General features: G+C 52.7%; 1 protein-coding gene across 2 annotated transcripts in view; it reads left to right on the forward strand.

The window, feature by feature from the left end:
• Window positions 1-15,262, forward strand: part of KDM2A (lysine demethylase 2A) — a 70,316-nt gene extending 55,054 nt beyond the window's left edge. Inside the window, exons 1-10 of one of the 2 annotated variants that reach the window (XM_090032167.1) lie at window positions 3,748-4,093; window positions 5,663-5,746; window positions 6,823-7,089; window positions 7,393-7,524; window positions 7,653-7,742; window positions 9,359-10,059; window positions 11,607-11,770; window positions 12,330-12,488; window positions 13,044-13,259; window positions 13,848-15,262. In XM_090032167.1, coding sequence (XP_089888293.1) covers window positions 6,886-7,089; window positions 7,393-7,524; window positions 7,653-7,742; window positions 9,359-10,059; window positions 11,607-11,770; window positions 12,330-12,488; window positions 13,044-13,259; window positions 13,848-14,029 — 1,848 coding nt within the window. In that variant the 5' untranslated portion in view covers window positions 3,748-4,093; window positions 5,663-5,746; window positions 6,823-6,885 and the 3' untranslated portion in view covers window positions 14,030-15,262. Of the gene's footprint in view, window positions 1-3,747; window positions 4,094-5,662; window positions 5,747-6,822; window positions 7,090-7,392; window positions 7,525-7,652; window positions 7,743-9,358; window positions 10,060-11,606; window positions 11,771-12,329; window positions 12,489-13,043; window positions 13,260-13,847 lie in introns of those variants that run through there. The other variant, XM_090032165.1, reaches the window with a different exon arrangement.
• Window positions 15,263-15,860: the final 598 nt, after the last annotated feature.

Below are 15,860 nucleotides of genomic sequence, written 5' to 3' on the forward strand. Positions count from 1 at the left end.
GAAATTACTTTCTCTTTCCTTTTGGGTGTCTTTATCTAACGCACACTCCTGCAGGCTCCTGTACTAACCTTGTACCCTGCATTGGTTTATCATAGATTCCTACCACTTTGTAGAGCTTGAGAAGTGGTTTGTTGACCCTAGAGCATTGACGCTATGAACAATGTTCCTCACCTACTTTTATCTTTCATTTTATTGTAAACACCTCTCTAGCTTTCACCAGCTCCGCAAAACTTTTGGTGGGCTGCCACATAATGCTTTTTGTGGCCTAAGCTTGACTTGCTACACAATGGTGACATTAAGGAAGCCTGAAAGCTGGAAGACCTGATCCTTGTGTCATTGCATAGGATGTCCCTAGGATGAGCTGCATCACAATATACTGGCCAAATCAGTGCTGTAGACTTACAACACTGCATCAACACTTCCTTGATCCTCAAGCACCTAGCCTGTTATTTCATAGATTTCATAGACATCAGGGTTGGAAGGGACCTCGAGAGATCATCGAGTCCAGCCCCCTGCCCAAAGGGCAGGAAGTCAGCTGGGGTCTTTTGCAAAGGTCTACCTTGTTTCTCACAACTTCCAACGATCCACATTATCATGGGGCAGGGGGCGCTTCTGCCTCTGGGCACTAAGCAAAATTCTTGGTTTCTTAAGCAGCGTTCCTCAACCTGTGGGTCGTAACCCAAAGGTGAGTCACAAAAACATATGAAAGGGTTGTGAACAAACTTTAAACATGGATTCTCCTTCAAAAGAGAAACGCATAGGAAACGGGGCTTTTCCCTTGCAGTCTGGGGAAAATTCCAGAGAGCTGTGTGAGGCCCCCCTGCCCCACACACTGTGGTGCTAGGACGTGGGGGCAGGGGATAGTGGGTCAGGAGTGTGGGGCACTGGGTTGGGACTGGCTGCTGATGTTTACAAAAAAGGTTGAGAACCACTGTCTTAAAGCATAGCTGGCACCAGGTTACTCCCATGGTATAACACTACTGGGCTATCCAACTCGCATCCCATGGCCTCCCTGTGGCCTTTGAATTAGCATACAGCCACTCTCCACCCATTTTTCCTGCCCACCGTGAGCAGGAGGGGGCTAGAGTACCCAAACTGCACATGTAGGAAAGAAGGGAATTGGGCCTGCTGCACTGGAAGTGGGTTGTGTGCACAGCTGGGAAGGGGAGAACGGAAAGCTGGGCTGGCTGTGCTACAAGCTGTCCACACTGTTCATGCAGTGCGGGGGGAGTGGGGGCCAGCTTCCTTTTGTGGCATGTGGGCCCCCCAGTCAATAGCCCTTTTCGTATGTGGCCCCTGGCTGCCCAAAGTTGGATGGCCCTGCTGCAACATATTATCTGGAAGTTGTAATCATGTAATCATTTAGCTTTGTGCAAAATAAGAGGTTTCTTCCCTCCTGTTTTTATAAAACTTTGAGCTACCTCCTTCCTAGACCCACCCATTTCCTCCATAAACCACCCAGTGCGTGCAGTCTTAAGGGTTTTTCTTTGTGGCTGTTCAGTGGTCCTTTTGGACCTCCTATTCATAAGAATAAAGCTGTTTTGAGCCTATCTCTCTGCAGCACCAGTAGCAACCATGTCTATGTAATCTTAATAGTCAATATTGGTATTATGGTAGATGCAGAAGTCTCATTATGGGATCAGTACTTTCTGCTGTGTGCTGTACAACCATGAAGGACAATGCCTTTCTTGGAAGGCATTATGAGCTGAAGTTCTTGTATGTTCATCCTTAGTCCTCTGTCCTGGTTGTTCCCTGTCTTTATTCAAGGTAATCATTCATTCCAGGATTTAGCTGCTGCCCAGAATTGCACTATACAGGCCTCCTCAGTGATCTGATTCCTCTTGGTATTCCTCTGCAGCAGCACTAGTTAAATCCTGCTGCATCGCATGGTAGGCTGCTGCTGTCTTCCTCGTCTGCAGAGCTAGAACAGCCCACTCCTTCTGGCTGTGCAAGTCGCTGTTAATTCAAAATGGGGTTCCTTGTACTCACCCCAAAACAGTCTGTGTTCTGCTCTCTCCATGGATAGTTTCTGTACCTCCTCCAGTCTCCATTGCAGGTCATAAGGATGTCAGTTGTTGGAAGCCCACATTCCTTCTTACAAAAGGGGACCTCATTTCCCACCACAGCCTCCCCTTCTAGTTTCGGCATAAGACAACACTGCTGAAGACAGAGGGTTGGGTAGGAGGGAGCCAGGCACATTGCACAGCCCTGAAGGCTGCTGAAACGGAGGAGTGCTCTGCATCAGGTTGGAGGCCACTTCTTGCAACCCAGGAAGGAGACAGAAATCTGCCAAGGCAGTGGCTTATTGAGAGATAGTTGGCATGAGAAAGCAAGTACTCCTGTGTTGCTGCAGAGGGCGAGAAGACTAAGCAGTCCCTATTCCAATGGAAAATGGGATGTACAGCAGCCCAGGCCTTCAATATGAAAGGAAAGTAGAGCAGTGGGCTGAGACCCTGTGAGGTGAATGAAGGAGGCTTCCAGGGAAACTGAAGAACTAAGAGGAAGGTATGTGTATTGAGCAAGACTGTACCAAGAAACCTTTCCCTTTGAAGGACTTTAACACCATGCATTGCATGAGGCTGCAGAAAGACTCCAGAGAAAGGATCCTGTGTGTCACAACTAGAAGCTGCAGAAATTCCCCCCTCCCTTCCTTTAGAGTTGTGCTCCAGCATCTTGACTGAGAGAACCTACCCCCTCTGAATAGCATACTCCAGTCCCTATGTCTGCCTCAGCCTGCAGACAGCCTGTGACAATAGCTTACAGATTTGAATATATCCTGTTAGAACAGCTCTGTCCTAGTGATGGCAGCTCCACTGACAGCATGGGGATCTGCTTGGTTGGTGACTAATTTGGCAGAAACAGCACAACTGATGCATGTGTGTGTGTCCGTTCTGTCTTCTTCTTGTGCCCTTTGGGTACAAAATACCCAACTGCACTGTACTTGTCTGCCAACTCCTGCAAGACTTGGAGCTCCCTGGTACGTTGTAGATGCAGGAAGGAAAAAAACAAACCCTATGAGGCAGTATAACCCGGCCCTGAATGACTCATTCAGTAGTTCTTTGTGCATTTCATGTTTAAGTCCTCCATTTTTTAATTGAAGCAAAACCGTGGCATAATGTGTTGTGCTGGCGCCCCACTGACTCTAGGGGCACAGCAGTAATGGAAACAGTGGAGACTGACAAAACAGGCACAGGGTCTGCAGTGGGTTTCTGTCTCTTTCCTCCCCCGCAGTGGTTAGGGCACATAAATAAGCAACAGCCTGAATTGCCTCCAGAAGTCACTGGACCTAGGCTTTCAGCCACAGAAGCAGAGGCTCGAGCTTTTAGATCTCATGGTCTGGGTGATTTCTGATCCCTGCAGATGGCACACGCTTTCAGTAGGGCCCCAGTGGTCTCCAGTCTGCCTCCCTCGTAGGGCTTGGGCATGTGCAGTTAGGAGTCCACAACACACCCCAGTCCAGACAAAGGAGAGGTGGCCAGTGAAAGTGAACAAGGCAAGGACAGACATAGGCCAGCAGCACAGCTGTGACGCATGCAACGGGTTAAAGCATTTCTGTTGCTCCCTCAAGTCTGCCACACAGGAGCCCTCAGGGGGGCTGGCCCTGGGTTCTCCGATTGCAGTGGCGAAGGGAGGGGCAGAAGGTGTGGACTTCTCGAGCAGGCAGCTCTGCCAATCCGCAAGCCGCCAGCCGCTTGTCCCAGCCCCCTCCCGGCTCTGCAGCAGAACGGCTCTGCCCTCTGTGCACTGCCTCGCTAGCTCGCTCTTTCTCTTCTGCCATCTTCCCGTTGCAAAGCATTTCTGGGAGCCGCATGTGGGTGACGCAGCAGCATTGTTTGCAGGCACAGGAAGCCACTGCTGCTGCTGAAGGGTTCTGGAAGGAGCACGCTGTTGCCTGTGCAGCTACCGAGCCTGGGGAGGAAAGGGGAGGTTTTCCAAACATGTCCTTGCCACCTGGGGGTCTGGCTGGAGTGCACTAGATCTGAAAAAGTGGCAGGGGAAAAACCCTACAGCTCGCAGTGCAGGCAGCGAAACAAAGAGCGTCAGAAACTTCACCTGAGAGCCCCGGCAGCTCCAGAGGGACAAGGCACGCAAGGTCAGGCAGCTGGCAAAGCTTTTTATTTGGTGGGTCTGGGGCCACAGACGGGAAGGGGGTGGGAGACTCCACATCTAGAAGGAAATGGGGGACTCCATTGCCACCCCTGTTTCCACAGGGCAGGGCTGTCGCTCGCCTGCAAAACCCTACTGAAGTAACGCGTGGTCAGGGCTCGAGCTCACCATGCTGCACTGACCAGGGCTGGGGGGTGCTTGCTTATGTGGGGGCCCCTGCTCCTTCTTGCCAAGACAACTCGTGACGGGTGCCTGCCATCCCCTTCCCCCTCTAAGTCAGGGCATTGTCTGCTCATGCTGGCTTCTCGCAGCAGGGGGCTTCAAGGCTGGGATCTGGGGCAGTGGGATACCAGCTAAGAGCAGAATGTGCCTATTTGGGGTCCTCCAGCCTAAACCATTCTGCCTGGCTAGCTGGCAGACATGGTTGTTCCCCCTCCCACTCGGTTGTGCGTGTCTGAACAGCTACCCCCTGAAGTGCCCCGGGCAGGGGAGAGTGTGCATTCCCCCCTCCCAGCTTGAACAGACAGGCATTGAGGCATGTATGTCTGCATGCCCCCGAGACCCTGACCTTTCCTTTGAGCATGTGCTCATGGGAAGGCTGACTGGCTAGAGGAGGAAGGTCTTTGGGTACCGTGCTGTGCTGTGCTGTACTGTGCTGCTGGGGAGCGGAGGCTGCTGCTTCCTGCCACCCGCAGCCTTCTGAGAAGGGCGGGGGAGCTGCTGGAAAGCAGCCCTTCACAGTAGAGCCTTTCTCTGGGAACACATGCCTCCCCTTGGGTAAGTGATCCCAGCCCATGCCTGCTCCCAGCTCCCTTCTGGCAGCAGGAAGTGCTGTGCTCCAGCTCCAAGCACATGGGGATGCCAGCAAGAGATTCCTGAAAACGTGGCCATAGCAACGCGAAGTAAATAAAGCACCTCTGCAACGGCTGGGTGGGTAGGCCAAGGAGCAGGAGCATCTGTGATAGCAACAGGGATCTAGCTCCTCCAGGGCTGGAGGCACTTGTTACTGACACTTGGTCAAGAGGTTGATGTTCCAGAGTGGCAGGCGGGGAAGCCAGTGCTGGGGACGTGCCCAGACACTCCAGAATCATTTGATCTTACAGCCGAATTGGGAGGCGGAGTGGGCAGAAGCTTCTAGCTTACCTGGCATCCAGCACATGGCTGCAGGGTTTCTGATTTGCACTCCAGCCCAGCCCTGTGCTCTGACTGCTGCTTTGCACTGTAGCAAGCACCAAGAACTGTCAGACTGGCTGAGCTGCCTCCTCCCAGCCCCATGGGGGTGTCTCAAATGCACATCTTCCCCAGCACCATGGCTCTGCAGGCTCTGCCGGGGGAGCCTTGGGGCTCAAACATGGAGTTATTGACAAGCACTCATAGAGCGCACCTCAGTTAACAATAAATATGTCTTTATGTGGGAAGGAGCTGATGGGCAAGAGCTTGGGGTAGAAGAGGTCTCTTCCCCAGCCCCCACAGTAGTGGCTGAAGTAGGAGCATCAGGCTTTTCTCATGTACCCATGCTTCTCATTCCTTCCTCTTGTCTTCCTGGCTTCCCTAGCTGCTGCTAGAAGAGTACGCAAACAGCGACCCCAAACTGGCACTTACAGGCATCCCGATCGTCCAGTGGCCCAAGAGAGATAAGGTAAGAGCTCTTGTGTTGTCCAACTGCTGAGGGTGGGGGACTTATGTAGCCCTTTTTCCCTCTGCTGCATTCTGTACAAAGCTAAAATTGATGGTGGAATTGGGATGCTTGTAGCTATGCAATCCCATTTCCCAGTGATCCTCCAACACTGAATAAAACAAAGTCTTCCACCACCTCCCTGCATCTCATCACACAGTCCTTAAGGGGGAGAAATGTAAATAAGATGAAGAGCATTGAGAGAATCAGTGGAGGTGGGAGAAAGGGAGAGTAGTGCTGTCACAACCTCCTGCAGGTGAAGTGCAAAGTTCACAAGTTAATGATCAATGTGAATCTAAGCCCATTTGCTAGGAAGAAAAGACTTATCTACAACTACAGGCAAGCACCTGTCCCCTAGCTTTTGAGTGAGCAAGCTCCATATGTGACCTGTAGCCCTCCTGCATCCCAAAGCTACCCCCTTGACTCTAGCCCTATCTTTACCAATCCCCTAGAAAATCAGAGCAGGTGTTTCTGCCTGCATTTCTGGAAATTGAGCTCCTGCCTCTGTCCAAAGAATCTTTTCCATAGATAGCAGCTGACCAGTCAGGCTCTGAACTGAACTGCCCAGCTCTGCCTTCTTCCATGTGAGTGTTGGCACTGGTCTGAATACCAGCCATTAACAGGCAAATGGGAGTTGCCACTCAACATCATTCCTCATTTTCATCCCAAATCTGACCACCAGTCGAGGAGCTGGAATAGTGTCACATGACTGACTTGCTGAGTTACCTGCCACCAAAAGTAAATAGTGGCAGCAAAAATCTCACACAGGTACCCATAGGTTGGAAGGTGTTTGCATAGATTGTTTGGCAAATACCTGAGAACAGGCAGGGAGTTCATAAACCAGAAACTGTTCACAGCAAAGAACGGAGCACATCGGCTAACGTGCAGCTTTTAACGAGTTTATTTTATTGGCAGGAGGTTGGATAGCCTGAGTTCCTATTCTCTATGATTCAGAAGAAAGCAAATATAATGCAATCCCCCACCAGAATCTTCAGTTGGGTTTTGATCTTTAACCACCTACCTTGTACTTCTATTGCCAGCTAAAGTTCCAGGTCCGACCAAAGGTGCGGTTGCCCACCATCCCTATCACCAAGCCTCACACCATGAAGCCAGCCCCACGCCCAGCACCTGTAAGGCCCACGGTCTCTCCAATTGTGTCGGGAGCAAGGCGGAGGCGGGTGCGGTGCCGTAAATGCAAGGCCTGCATGCAGGGCGAGTGTGGCATGTGCCACTACTGCAGGGATATGAAGAAGTTTGGTGGGCCTGGTCGCATGAAGCAGTCCTGTGTCCTCCGGCAATGCTTAGCGGTGAGTCCTGCTGCCTGAAACTCCCTAAAGGGAGGGTGAACAACAAGAATGACCAGCCCCCAAGGGGTAGAGGGGACAGGGATCATCCCAAGGACAAAGATAGAGGGGTAGTTAGTTGCTTTCACAGATAGAAGATCTAAGCAGGTTTGGCGGGAAGATGGCAAAATAACAGGATCCAGCAGGTTCTCTCAGTGCAAGGGACATGATACAAAGGCAGCCCCTGGCATGACCAGTTCTGTAAGCAAAAGAGCAGTTCCTCTGGGTTGCATGATCCCTGGGTTTCACTCTTCATTTCCTTTGTAGCCCAGGCTGCCTCACTCTGTTACGTGTGCACTTTGTGGGGAGGTGGATCAGAATGAGGACTCGCAAGACTTCGAGAAGAAGCTCATGGAGTGCTGCATCTGCAATGAGATAGTTCATCCTGGCTGCCTGCAGGTGGGATAGGGCTCAGGCTGGGTCCAGTCTGCCCCCCACCCCACAGCCATCCATACCCATTGCTATGGGCAGAGAGAGGCAAAGGGCCATTGGGCAGAGCCTAACCGTTTGGTATCTTCCATCTGCAGATGGATGGGGAAGGGCTGCTCAATGATGAATTGCCCAACTGCTGGGAATGTCCAAAGTGCTACCAGGGAGACGACTCTGAGAAAGGCCAGGTAAGAGGAGAACTTCCCTATGAGCTGTGCCAAGAGAAGCCACAGGAATAGGAGGAGAATGGGCATGTGTGCATTGCTTTGCAAATGTACACCCCTCGCTGCTGTGGAGGTGTAAAGAGTTTGGGCCCATTGTACAGGGGATGAAGGGAGAAGAAGCCCAGCTGTGTGTAGTATGATAGTCCTGAATGCTGAGCAGGTGTGCATTGATGGTGTCTGTGGCAGTATGGAGAGTGGATTTGGATGTTGTTGCATGTGGACAGCAGACACAACGGCATCTCTGTGGGGCCAGGTGTTGGCAGGCAGGTACTGGCGGAGATGTAGCACAACAGTGGGGGTCATGTGGCTGGCAAGCACTGTTGGAGCTTGGTGCTATTAACTTCCAGTGGAGCAGGTTCATAGCTCTGCCATCCTTGCCCTCCTGGCCTTTGCAGAAGGCCCAGCTACAAGCAAAGCCCACTGCCCCCCAGAAGAAACGGCTGTTCCAACGGCAGTCGCACCCAGATCCTGTTGCTAAGCAGCAAGTGAACTATGTGCGCCGCAGGCTGGCCAAGTGGAGGCTGGCAGCACTGCCTAGGCGGCGGACCCATGGCTACCAGATCATACGTAGGATGCTCCCTGCAGTCCCAGAGAAGACTCTGCCAGCGAAAGCAAGCAAGGTGGGGGGGGAGGAGGCTGGAGCATTCTGTTTCCTTCACTCCAGTTGAGGCTCAAGTCCCTTCCTTGTGGGTCACATGCACCCTTTTGACACCTTTCATTTTAATTGCCTGAACACTTGACTTTGGGTGGGAAACCTGTCAATCCTGACACTACTGGTGAGAACTTTGCATGCTTCCCTCCTGGGTGCTGTGGGTTGGGGAGGAGGGTGTGGGTGCCTCATTGGTCCCAGGAGATAGCAGTCTTATGGCTTAAACCTCTCCCACACACGCCACCGCTGCCACCACTAATTTCAGTGAGAGTTGGAGGGTGCTCTGTGTTCAGTCAGGCCACTTGGAATGTCTCCTACATCCATACCAAGGCATCTCACCATTTACAGCCAGCACTCACCCCCCGACCCCCCAAGTCCCTTTGGGGCAATGTAACACTAGCAATTCTTGGTGTAATTAGGCTTGCACATAAAGGAAGAGTTGCTGACCATGTGCTAGAAACTGCAGACAGATTTGCCCCTCACAGGAAACCAGTGGTGATCTGGGGACCTCATAGTCTTGCCGTGGATTGGAAGGAAGGTTTCCATAAAGAATCCCACAGCCCTGGGATAAGTTCATTTGAGACTCATGAGGCTGTAATGCTCTTCACACCCTCCCCCTTTTATCAGTCAGTGTTGGAAGAGCAGATAGCCTGCTGGCTTTCCCTTACTGATGGTGCTGAGCCCAGAGGGAAGGGTTGAGTGGGGTGAGTTTTCTCCATTTCCCTCTTTGACATACTGAACAGTGGTGGGGTCCCCTTGTACAATGTTTTGGCAAAACACTCTTGTCCATGTAAGTGTGACACTACCTCAGTGCACTCTTGGTGTTTCTCCTGTTGGCATGTTGCCTACCAGATGGTATGGGGCACGGGGGCTACCCAGGCCTCATGCTGTTGATCTAAGGTGTTGATGTCTGTCTCTACCTACCTTACAGAAGCGGAAGATGGAGGAGAGTGATGAGGACACGGTTCAGGCCAAAGTCTTGCGGCCCTTGCGGAGCTGTGAAGAGCCCCTGACTCCCCCTCCGAACTCACCCACCCCCATGCTGCAGTTGATCCATGACCCAGCATCACCGCGGGGCATGGTAACACGGTCATCCCCAGGGGCTGGCCCCAGTGACCATCACAGTGCCAGCCGGGATGAGCGCTTCAAGCGGCGGCAGTTGCTGCGACTCCAGGCCACAGAGCGCACTATGGTGCGAGAGAAGGAGAACAACCCCAGTGGCAAGAAGGAGCTGTCAGAGGTGGAGAAAGCCAAACTCCACGGCTCCTATCTCACGGTCACACTGCAGAGGCCCACCAAAGACATGCATGGCACCTCCATTGTGCCCAAACTGCAAGCCATCACCGCCTCCTCCACCAACCTACGGCACTCTCCCCGCGTGGTCATGCGCCATAGCCCAGCAAGGACGCCCCAGCGGGGCGGGGATGAGGAGGCAGAGGAGGAGGAGGAGGAAGAAGAGGAGGAAGACGAAAGTGCAGAGGAGGGTGGGGCGGCGCGCCTCAATGGCAAAGGTCGGCTGCAGGATGGAGAGGAAAGCTGGATGCAGCGTGAGGTGTGGATGTCAGTCTTCCGCTACCTCACTCGCAGAGAGCTCTGTGAATGTATGCGGGTGTGCAAGACTTGGTACAAATGGTAAGTGCATGGCAGCTGCCACCCTTGCCCACCATTCTCTGGCTTCCTAAGGAGCTGTCCAGTGTCTTCTCTGCCCGATTAAAGGCAGTGGTCGATGCCATCTAATTCCTCCTCTGTACCAATAGGGTGATGAATAGGGAAGGGCCAGTGTGTCTTGCTCCAGTTACGATGAAATCCTTTGGATCTGGTAGGTATCAGGCCCCTTGCTCTCTGGTTGTGTTTCTTTTTTTCCCTGTGGGAAGAAGCATATATGATGCAGGAAGATTGTCAGCAATCTATGCTGTACCCCTTTGCCAGCATCAAGGAGTAAGCCCTGACTTTTCTGGAATGACCCTTTGGGCCTCAAACTTCCAGTTTTCTTCTCCATTGAAAAGCACTTCCGAGGCTGGAGTTTAAGGGCATCTTCAGTCCTAATCAGTTCCATCCTTTCCCTGTTACAAGTGCCCACTGTACCCAGTCCTGAACTCTCTTCTTCTTTCATGTGGCAGTTGCTGTGTGTCCTTCCCCCTTCCCTTGGCCTTGCAATTTGGCTTGTTTAGCACAGTAAAGTTAAGGCTGAGCAGGGGTGTGATTTCTGTCTATAAACCATACATATCAGGGATGGAGAAGAACAATCTAAACTACAGGGCAGCATTGGTACAAGGACATGTGGGCATAAGCTGGATATGAAAAGCTTTAGGCAGAGAAATTAGAAGGCTTGTAACTGTCAGAGCAGAGTCTTTGGAAGTGCTCTGCAGTAGAAATACTGGGAGTGAAGAGCCTGAGCTTCAAGATGGAGCTTATTCACCTAATGAGGGGGATTATACGAGGCAGTGCCTGCTGTGGTGGGGCACTGGACTTGGCCCAGCGGGTTCCCTCCAGTCTCTTGTTTTTAGGCTGTACAAACTAGCTGATGAGAGAATAGTAAATCTGTTACCTATAAAGGGCAACAGTGCAAACAAGGGCAGCACAGATGGCAGAACCTTTTGCTGAAGGCCTGATGCATCCCATAAGTTCTAGTTATCTCCTGGCATCTTCCTTGGACCCTCCTGGGTTGCCAGCATCCCAAGAGGGATGTGGGATTTGTCTGCTCCAGCCATAGGAATTATTTTCCAACTCAACATGCTTATAACTCCATCAGCTTTGAGAGTCCTCTGGTCTGAATGGAAAATGTTGAGAGAACAAACCCTCCAGGCTGAGTGTCTGCCCTGTGGAGGGGATTAGCCTGGTAAGTGCACTGCAACCCACAGCTGACAGGGGCCTGTCCCTGTTTATCTGTTGCCCCTGGTATGCCTTTGCTTTCCCTGTTGTACGGCAAAACCCAACTGCAGCACAGCTGATTCAGGGCAGCAAAATGGCCTGTGGTCTGGGGGACAGATTCTAGAAATAAAGCCTCCTGTATACAGCAGGAGGGGGTAGAGGTGGAAACAACTCCTGGGAAAGCCTGCTGGGGCCTGACTGTCACACCAGGCACCATGCACATGTTCATGTTACCCAGGAACCGCTTCTTTGTTATCTGGCAGGCTTCTCCTGTCTAACTTGGGTCTTTTTGTCCGTCTCTGCCTCAGGTGCTGTGACAAGAGGTTGTGGACAAAGATTGACTTGAGCAGGTGCAAGTCCATCACCCCCCAGGCTCTGAGCGGCATCATCAAAAGGCAACCAGTCAGCCTCGACCTCAGCTGGACCAATATCTCCAAAAAACAGCTCACCTGGCTTGTCAACAGGTTGCCAGGTGAGCAGGGTCTGTGGTGGACCAGGGAGGAGATGGTGCTTTGTCTCTGAGCGCATCATGCTGGGATGAGGTAAAGCTGCCCTGGGCTATCAGCCCTTGGGCCAGGTGCACTGCCACCATTCTGAGTAGTCATGAGTAGTCAGCTAGTCTACAGGTACCATCTTGAGGCACTAGCTTATCCCAGCACCCCTTGCAGCTGTGATGCAGTTTAGTGCTTTCACTCTATCCCTGGGGCAGTTATGGCGTGAAGAGCTCCCAAAAGGTTCGGGTGCTTGAGAAGCTGGCCCTAGTAATGAGATGCTCCTCTGTTCTGTAAAATGAATCCAGTATCCCAATACCTCCCCAGTGCTGAAGAGATGACTGCACTCCAGCCATGCAAAGGGGAGGCAGCATCCAGGGTCTCTGTTCATCAAGGCTTGGCCTTTCCCAGAGCAGAAGCTGGAGACAAATTCTCCAAATATACAAGGTGGTGGCAAGAGAAGGAGCCAGCAGCCAAAGCAGAGATCCTACAGCTTGATCAGTCTGACTTGATGCATTCTGTCTCTCCTTCCTTCGGCAGGCCTGAAAGACCTCATCCTTGCAGGCTGCTCCTGGTCTGCAGTCTGTGCTCTCAGTACCTCCAGCTGCCCCCTTCTCAGGACCCTCGATCTTCGGTGGGCAGTAGGAATCAAGGACCCACAGATCCGGGACTTGCTTACGCCTCCGACAGACAAACCGAGTATGTTGGTTCCCAGGTCACATGCCAGTTGAGACGTGGGGACCATGGCCATGCAGCATGGTTACCAAGGAGGGTGGGGAAGCTGCCAGTGCTGTGAGCTTGCTGTGCTGCTTCACGGACCGATATTCTGGGACTGCATGGGCTTGTGGTCAGGGATGGACAGCTATGTCCTCTAGAACAGTATTTCTCAACTCACGAGTCACAACCCAAAAGTGGGTCATGAGAATATTTGAAAGGGTCATGAACAAACTTTAAAAATGAATTCTCCTTTAAAAGAAAAAAATGAGGGAAACTGGCTTTTTCCCTTGCAAGCTGACAGTTACAGCCTGCAAGGGGCTGCTTGGGAAGCCCCTCATGCCTTCTATGCCCCCACCCCACACCTGGGGCCTGGAGGCATCAGGTTGGGAGTGAGAGGCACTGTGTTGGGCCTGGCCATTTACAAAAAAGATTGAGAACCACTGCTCTAGAAGAGGTTCTGAGGGGGCCCAGCCTTAGAAGCACTCAAAGGCAGCACGAGACCACAAATTGACTTGACTTTCTTACCTGCCTGTAAAGGTCAGGACAATCGCAGCAAACTCCGCAACATGATAGACTTCCGGCTAGCTGGCCTGGACATCACCGACGCCACGCTGCGGCTCATCATCCGCCACATGCCCCTGCTCTCGCGTCTCGACCTTAGTCACTGCAACCACCTCACGGACCAGTCAGCCAACCTCTTAACGGCTGTGGGGTCTTCCACACGGAACTCGCTCACAGAGCTCAACATGGCAGGTACAGGTCTAGCACCCAGCTAGCCTGGTGTTCAGTTTCTGTGCATCCTTGCTTAACAGGGGTTCCTACTGCTGGGACCTGGAGGAGTGTTGAGTCCTTGTCTATACCACCATGACAGCAGGCTGCAGCTGTTTTGCCCTGAGCACATCCTGACAACCTGCAGGCACACTCCAAACCTGGAAATATGCCAGTGAGGCCCTCTGTGGCTGCTTTTAAGACCATAGTCTCCAGCCTACTGGGCACATCCTCTGGTGATCTCCAGGTCAAGAGCCTTTCTTTGCCTGAGTGTAACCCAAATGTAGCATGCTGCAGTGTACACTGGCCTAGCTTATGGGTCAGGCCTGGCCTGCTTTCTGTCCTGGCTAAGAAAGCTGAGTGACCTCTGACTCTTGGGGATGGAGCATGGGACAGCTGGGAAACGCCCCACAGCTAGCAATCTGCTATTAAAGCCAAGTGGGGGTTATTGGCTCACGTGAGGTGTGTGGAGCACTGGCTGCAGTTCACAAAACTTAGGGAAATCATTGGGCAAGTTGGGTCCTAGAATTCCTGTTGCTGTGCTGTACAAGAACACCTCTGCTCTCTCCTCAGGTTGCAATAAGCTGACAGACCAGGCCCTGCTCTACCTGCGGCGCATCTCCAACGTCACCCTGATTGACCTGCGAGGCTGCAAGCAGATCACCCGGAAGGCCTGCGAGCACTTCATCTCGGACCTGTCCATCAACAGCCTTTACTGCCTGTCTGATGAGAAGCTGATCCAGAAGATCAGCTAGAGACCAAGCCCAGGCAGACTGAGGAGAAGGAAAGATTCCATCCCACCCCTCTCGGAGAGCCGCTCCTCCTCCCCCCTTGCTCTGTCCTGCTTTGAGGCCAGCATTGTGCCCACCTCCCCTGCCCAAATCCACAGGCAGGTCAGAGGCCAACCTGACTCCACAGTCGTCCTCCTCCTGGGACTTTGCTGATGAAGATGTCCTGTCAGGCTGGCCAGTAGCTGAGGAGGAATGGGCAAACGCAGGGGGAGCTCACTCAGAGGCTGCCCGCTCTTAGTCTGAAGTTGTGTCAAGGTCTCTGCATGGAGGAACATGCCCCCTTTTCTCCTCACCTCAGCACCCCGGAACAGATTTTTGCTTCCTAGTTAGCATGGGTGAGGGGAGCAATACCCTCCCCATGGAAGAGGGATTGCAGCTGGACAGTCTGGAACAAGCTTGCGCCCCATCTCCCCAGTGCCACCCCCATCATGTGCATCTCTTGGGATCCAATGGTTTTTTGGTAACCTAGTTTGTCCTGCCATGTCTGCACCCTCCCTTTTAAGCTTTCCTTCTTCTTGGCCTTGACTAGCAAAAGTGGCTGAGGTTCCCCCACTGCTGTGTTTGGTGGTTCTTCTTGCAGAGAGGATGAGCCCTGGAGTGGCTGGAGGAGGTTGGACAGTGGGTTCTTGCAGGTGGATGCCTCTTTCATGGCTAGCTGGGGAAGGGTGGGTTACAACCCCTGACCCACTTGAGGAGGCAAGGTTGGACATGTTGAGCTTCCGTTCTTGGGTGGCAATGGCTTGCTCAGAGCAGTGTGTACCCACACACCGGCCAGGGGATGGAGAGTCCAGGTTCTCCTCTCCCTTCTTAGAAGGGAACAGGGAAGGATGTCTTCAGGGGGCACAGGTACATCAGAGCTCAGGGAGGACTCAGAAGGCATCAGACAGGGTTTCCAGATCCTGCATGGGGTGGGTTGCACCTTCTCCCCAGCCTCCTGTATGCAGCCTAGTATCATTTAAGCACTCTTGGGACACTGCAGCCAGAGGAGAAAACCCTTCTCTGTCTTGCCACCCAGGGCGTAGCTATTGGCTCTTGAATGGGGAGATGAGGATGGGGGTGTCAATGCCCCCACCCCACCCCCACACCCTTTAGCTGCCACTTTTTCCTTTGCAATGAATGGTCGGTCCAAAGAACCTCTCTCTTGGGCAGCAGAGAGCTTTTTGCACTTTAAAAAAAAAAAAAAAGGTTGGAATCTTATTTTGGGTCACTGTTTTATTTCCCCCCCTGCCCTCCCCTTCTCCCCCTCCCCCCCAGCCCCCAGAGTGACTGGAGCCCCCCCCCCCAACTGAGAGCTTGTCAATGTAATGCACATTTTGCACTGTGCTCTCTTCCTCCACCACCTCCTGCCTCCATACCCCAACCCCACTTATCTCTGAGCATACTGATAGCACAAAACCAGACTGCCCGTGCGCTCCCCCAGTCCGCTCACAAGGCTTGCACAGGAGAAAGCAACTCGAAGCAGCAGGGGAAGAAGGAGGCAGGCCAAGGGCAGTGGCAGAACCTGAAAGGAGGCTAGCACAGATGTACCCTCGCTGCTTCCAAAGCAATAAGGGAGAGGAGGAAGCAGCTGTCACCCCTTCAGCTCTCCTTGCGGCCTGCTGGCTCCAACTGCTCTGGCACCAGTGACCTCTGCTGCGGTGTTGGCTGGGGGCGGGATGAGGCCTTTGTTCAGATCTGCTGAACCCCCAGGGGGTCAGGCCCTCCGCTTCCTTCCCCCAGACCTCCATGTTGTATGCCAGCTTCTGTTCTGAGAGGGGGGAAAATGCAAGTGTGATGAATTCCGCAGTGCCTCGGT

Source organism: Crocodylus siamensis, chromosome 2 (assembly GCF_052110815.1).
Source record: "Crocodylus siamensis isolate JL-2025a chromosome 2, ASM5211081v1, whole genome shotgun sequence".
Lineage (NCBI taxonomy): Eukaryota > Metazoa > Chordata > Crocodylia > Crocodylidae > Crocodylus > Crocodylus siamensis.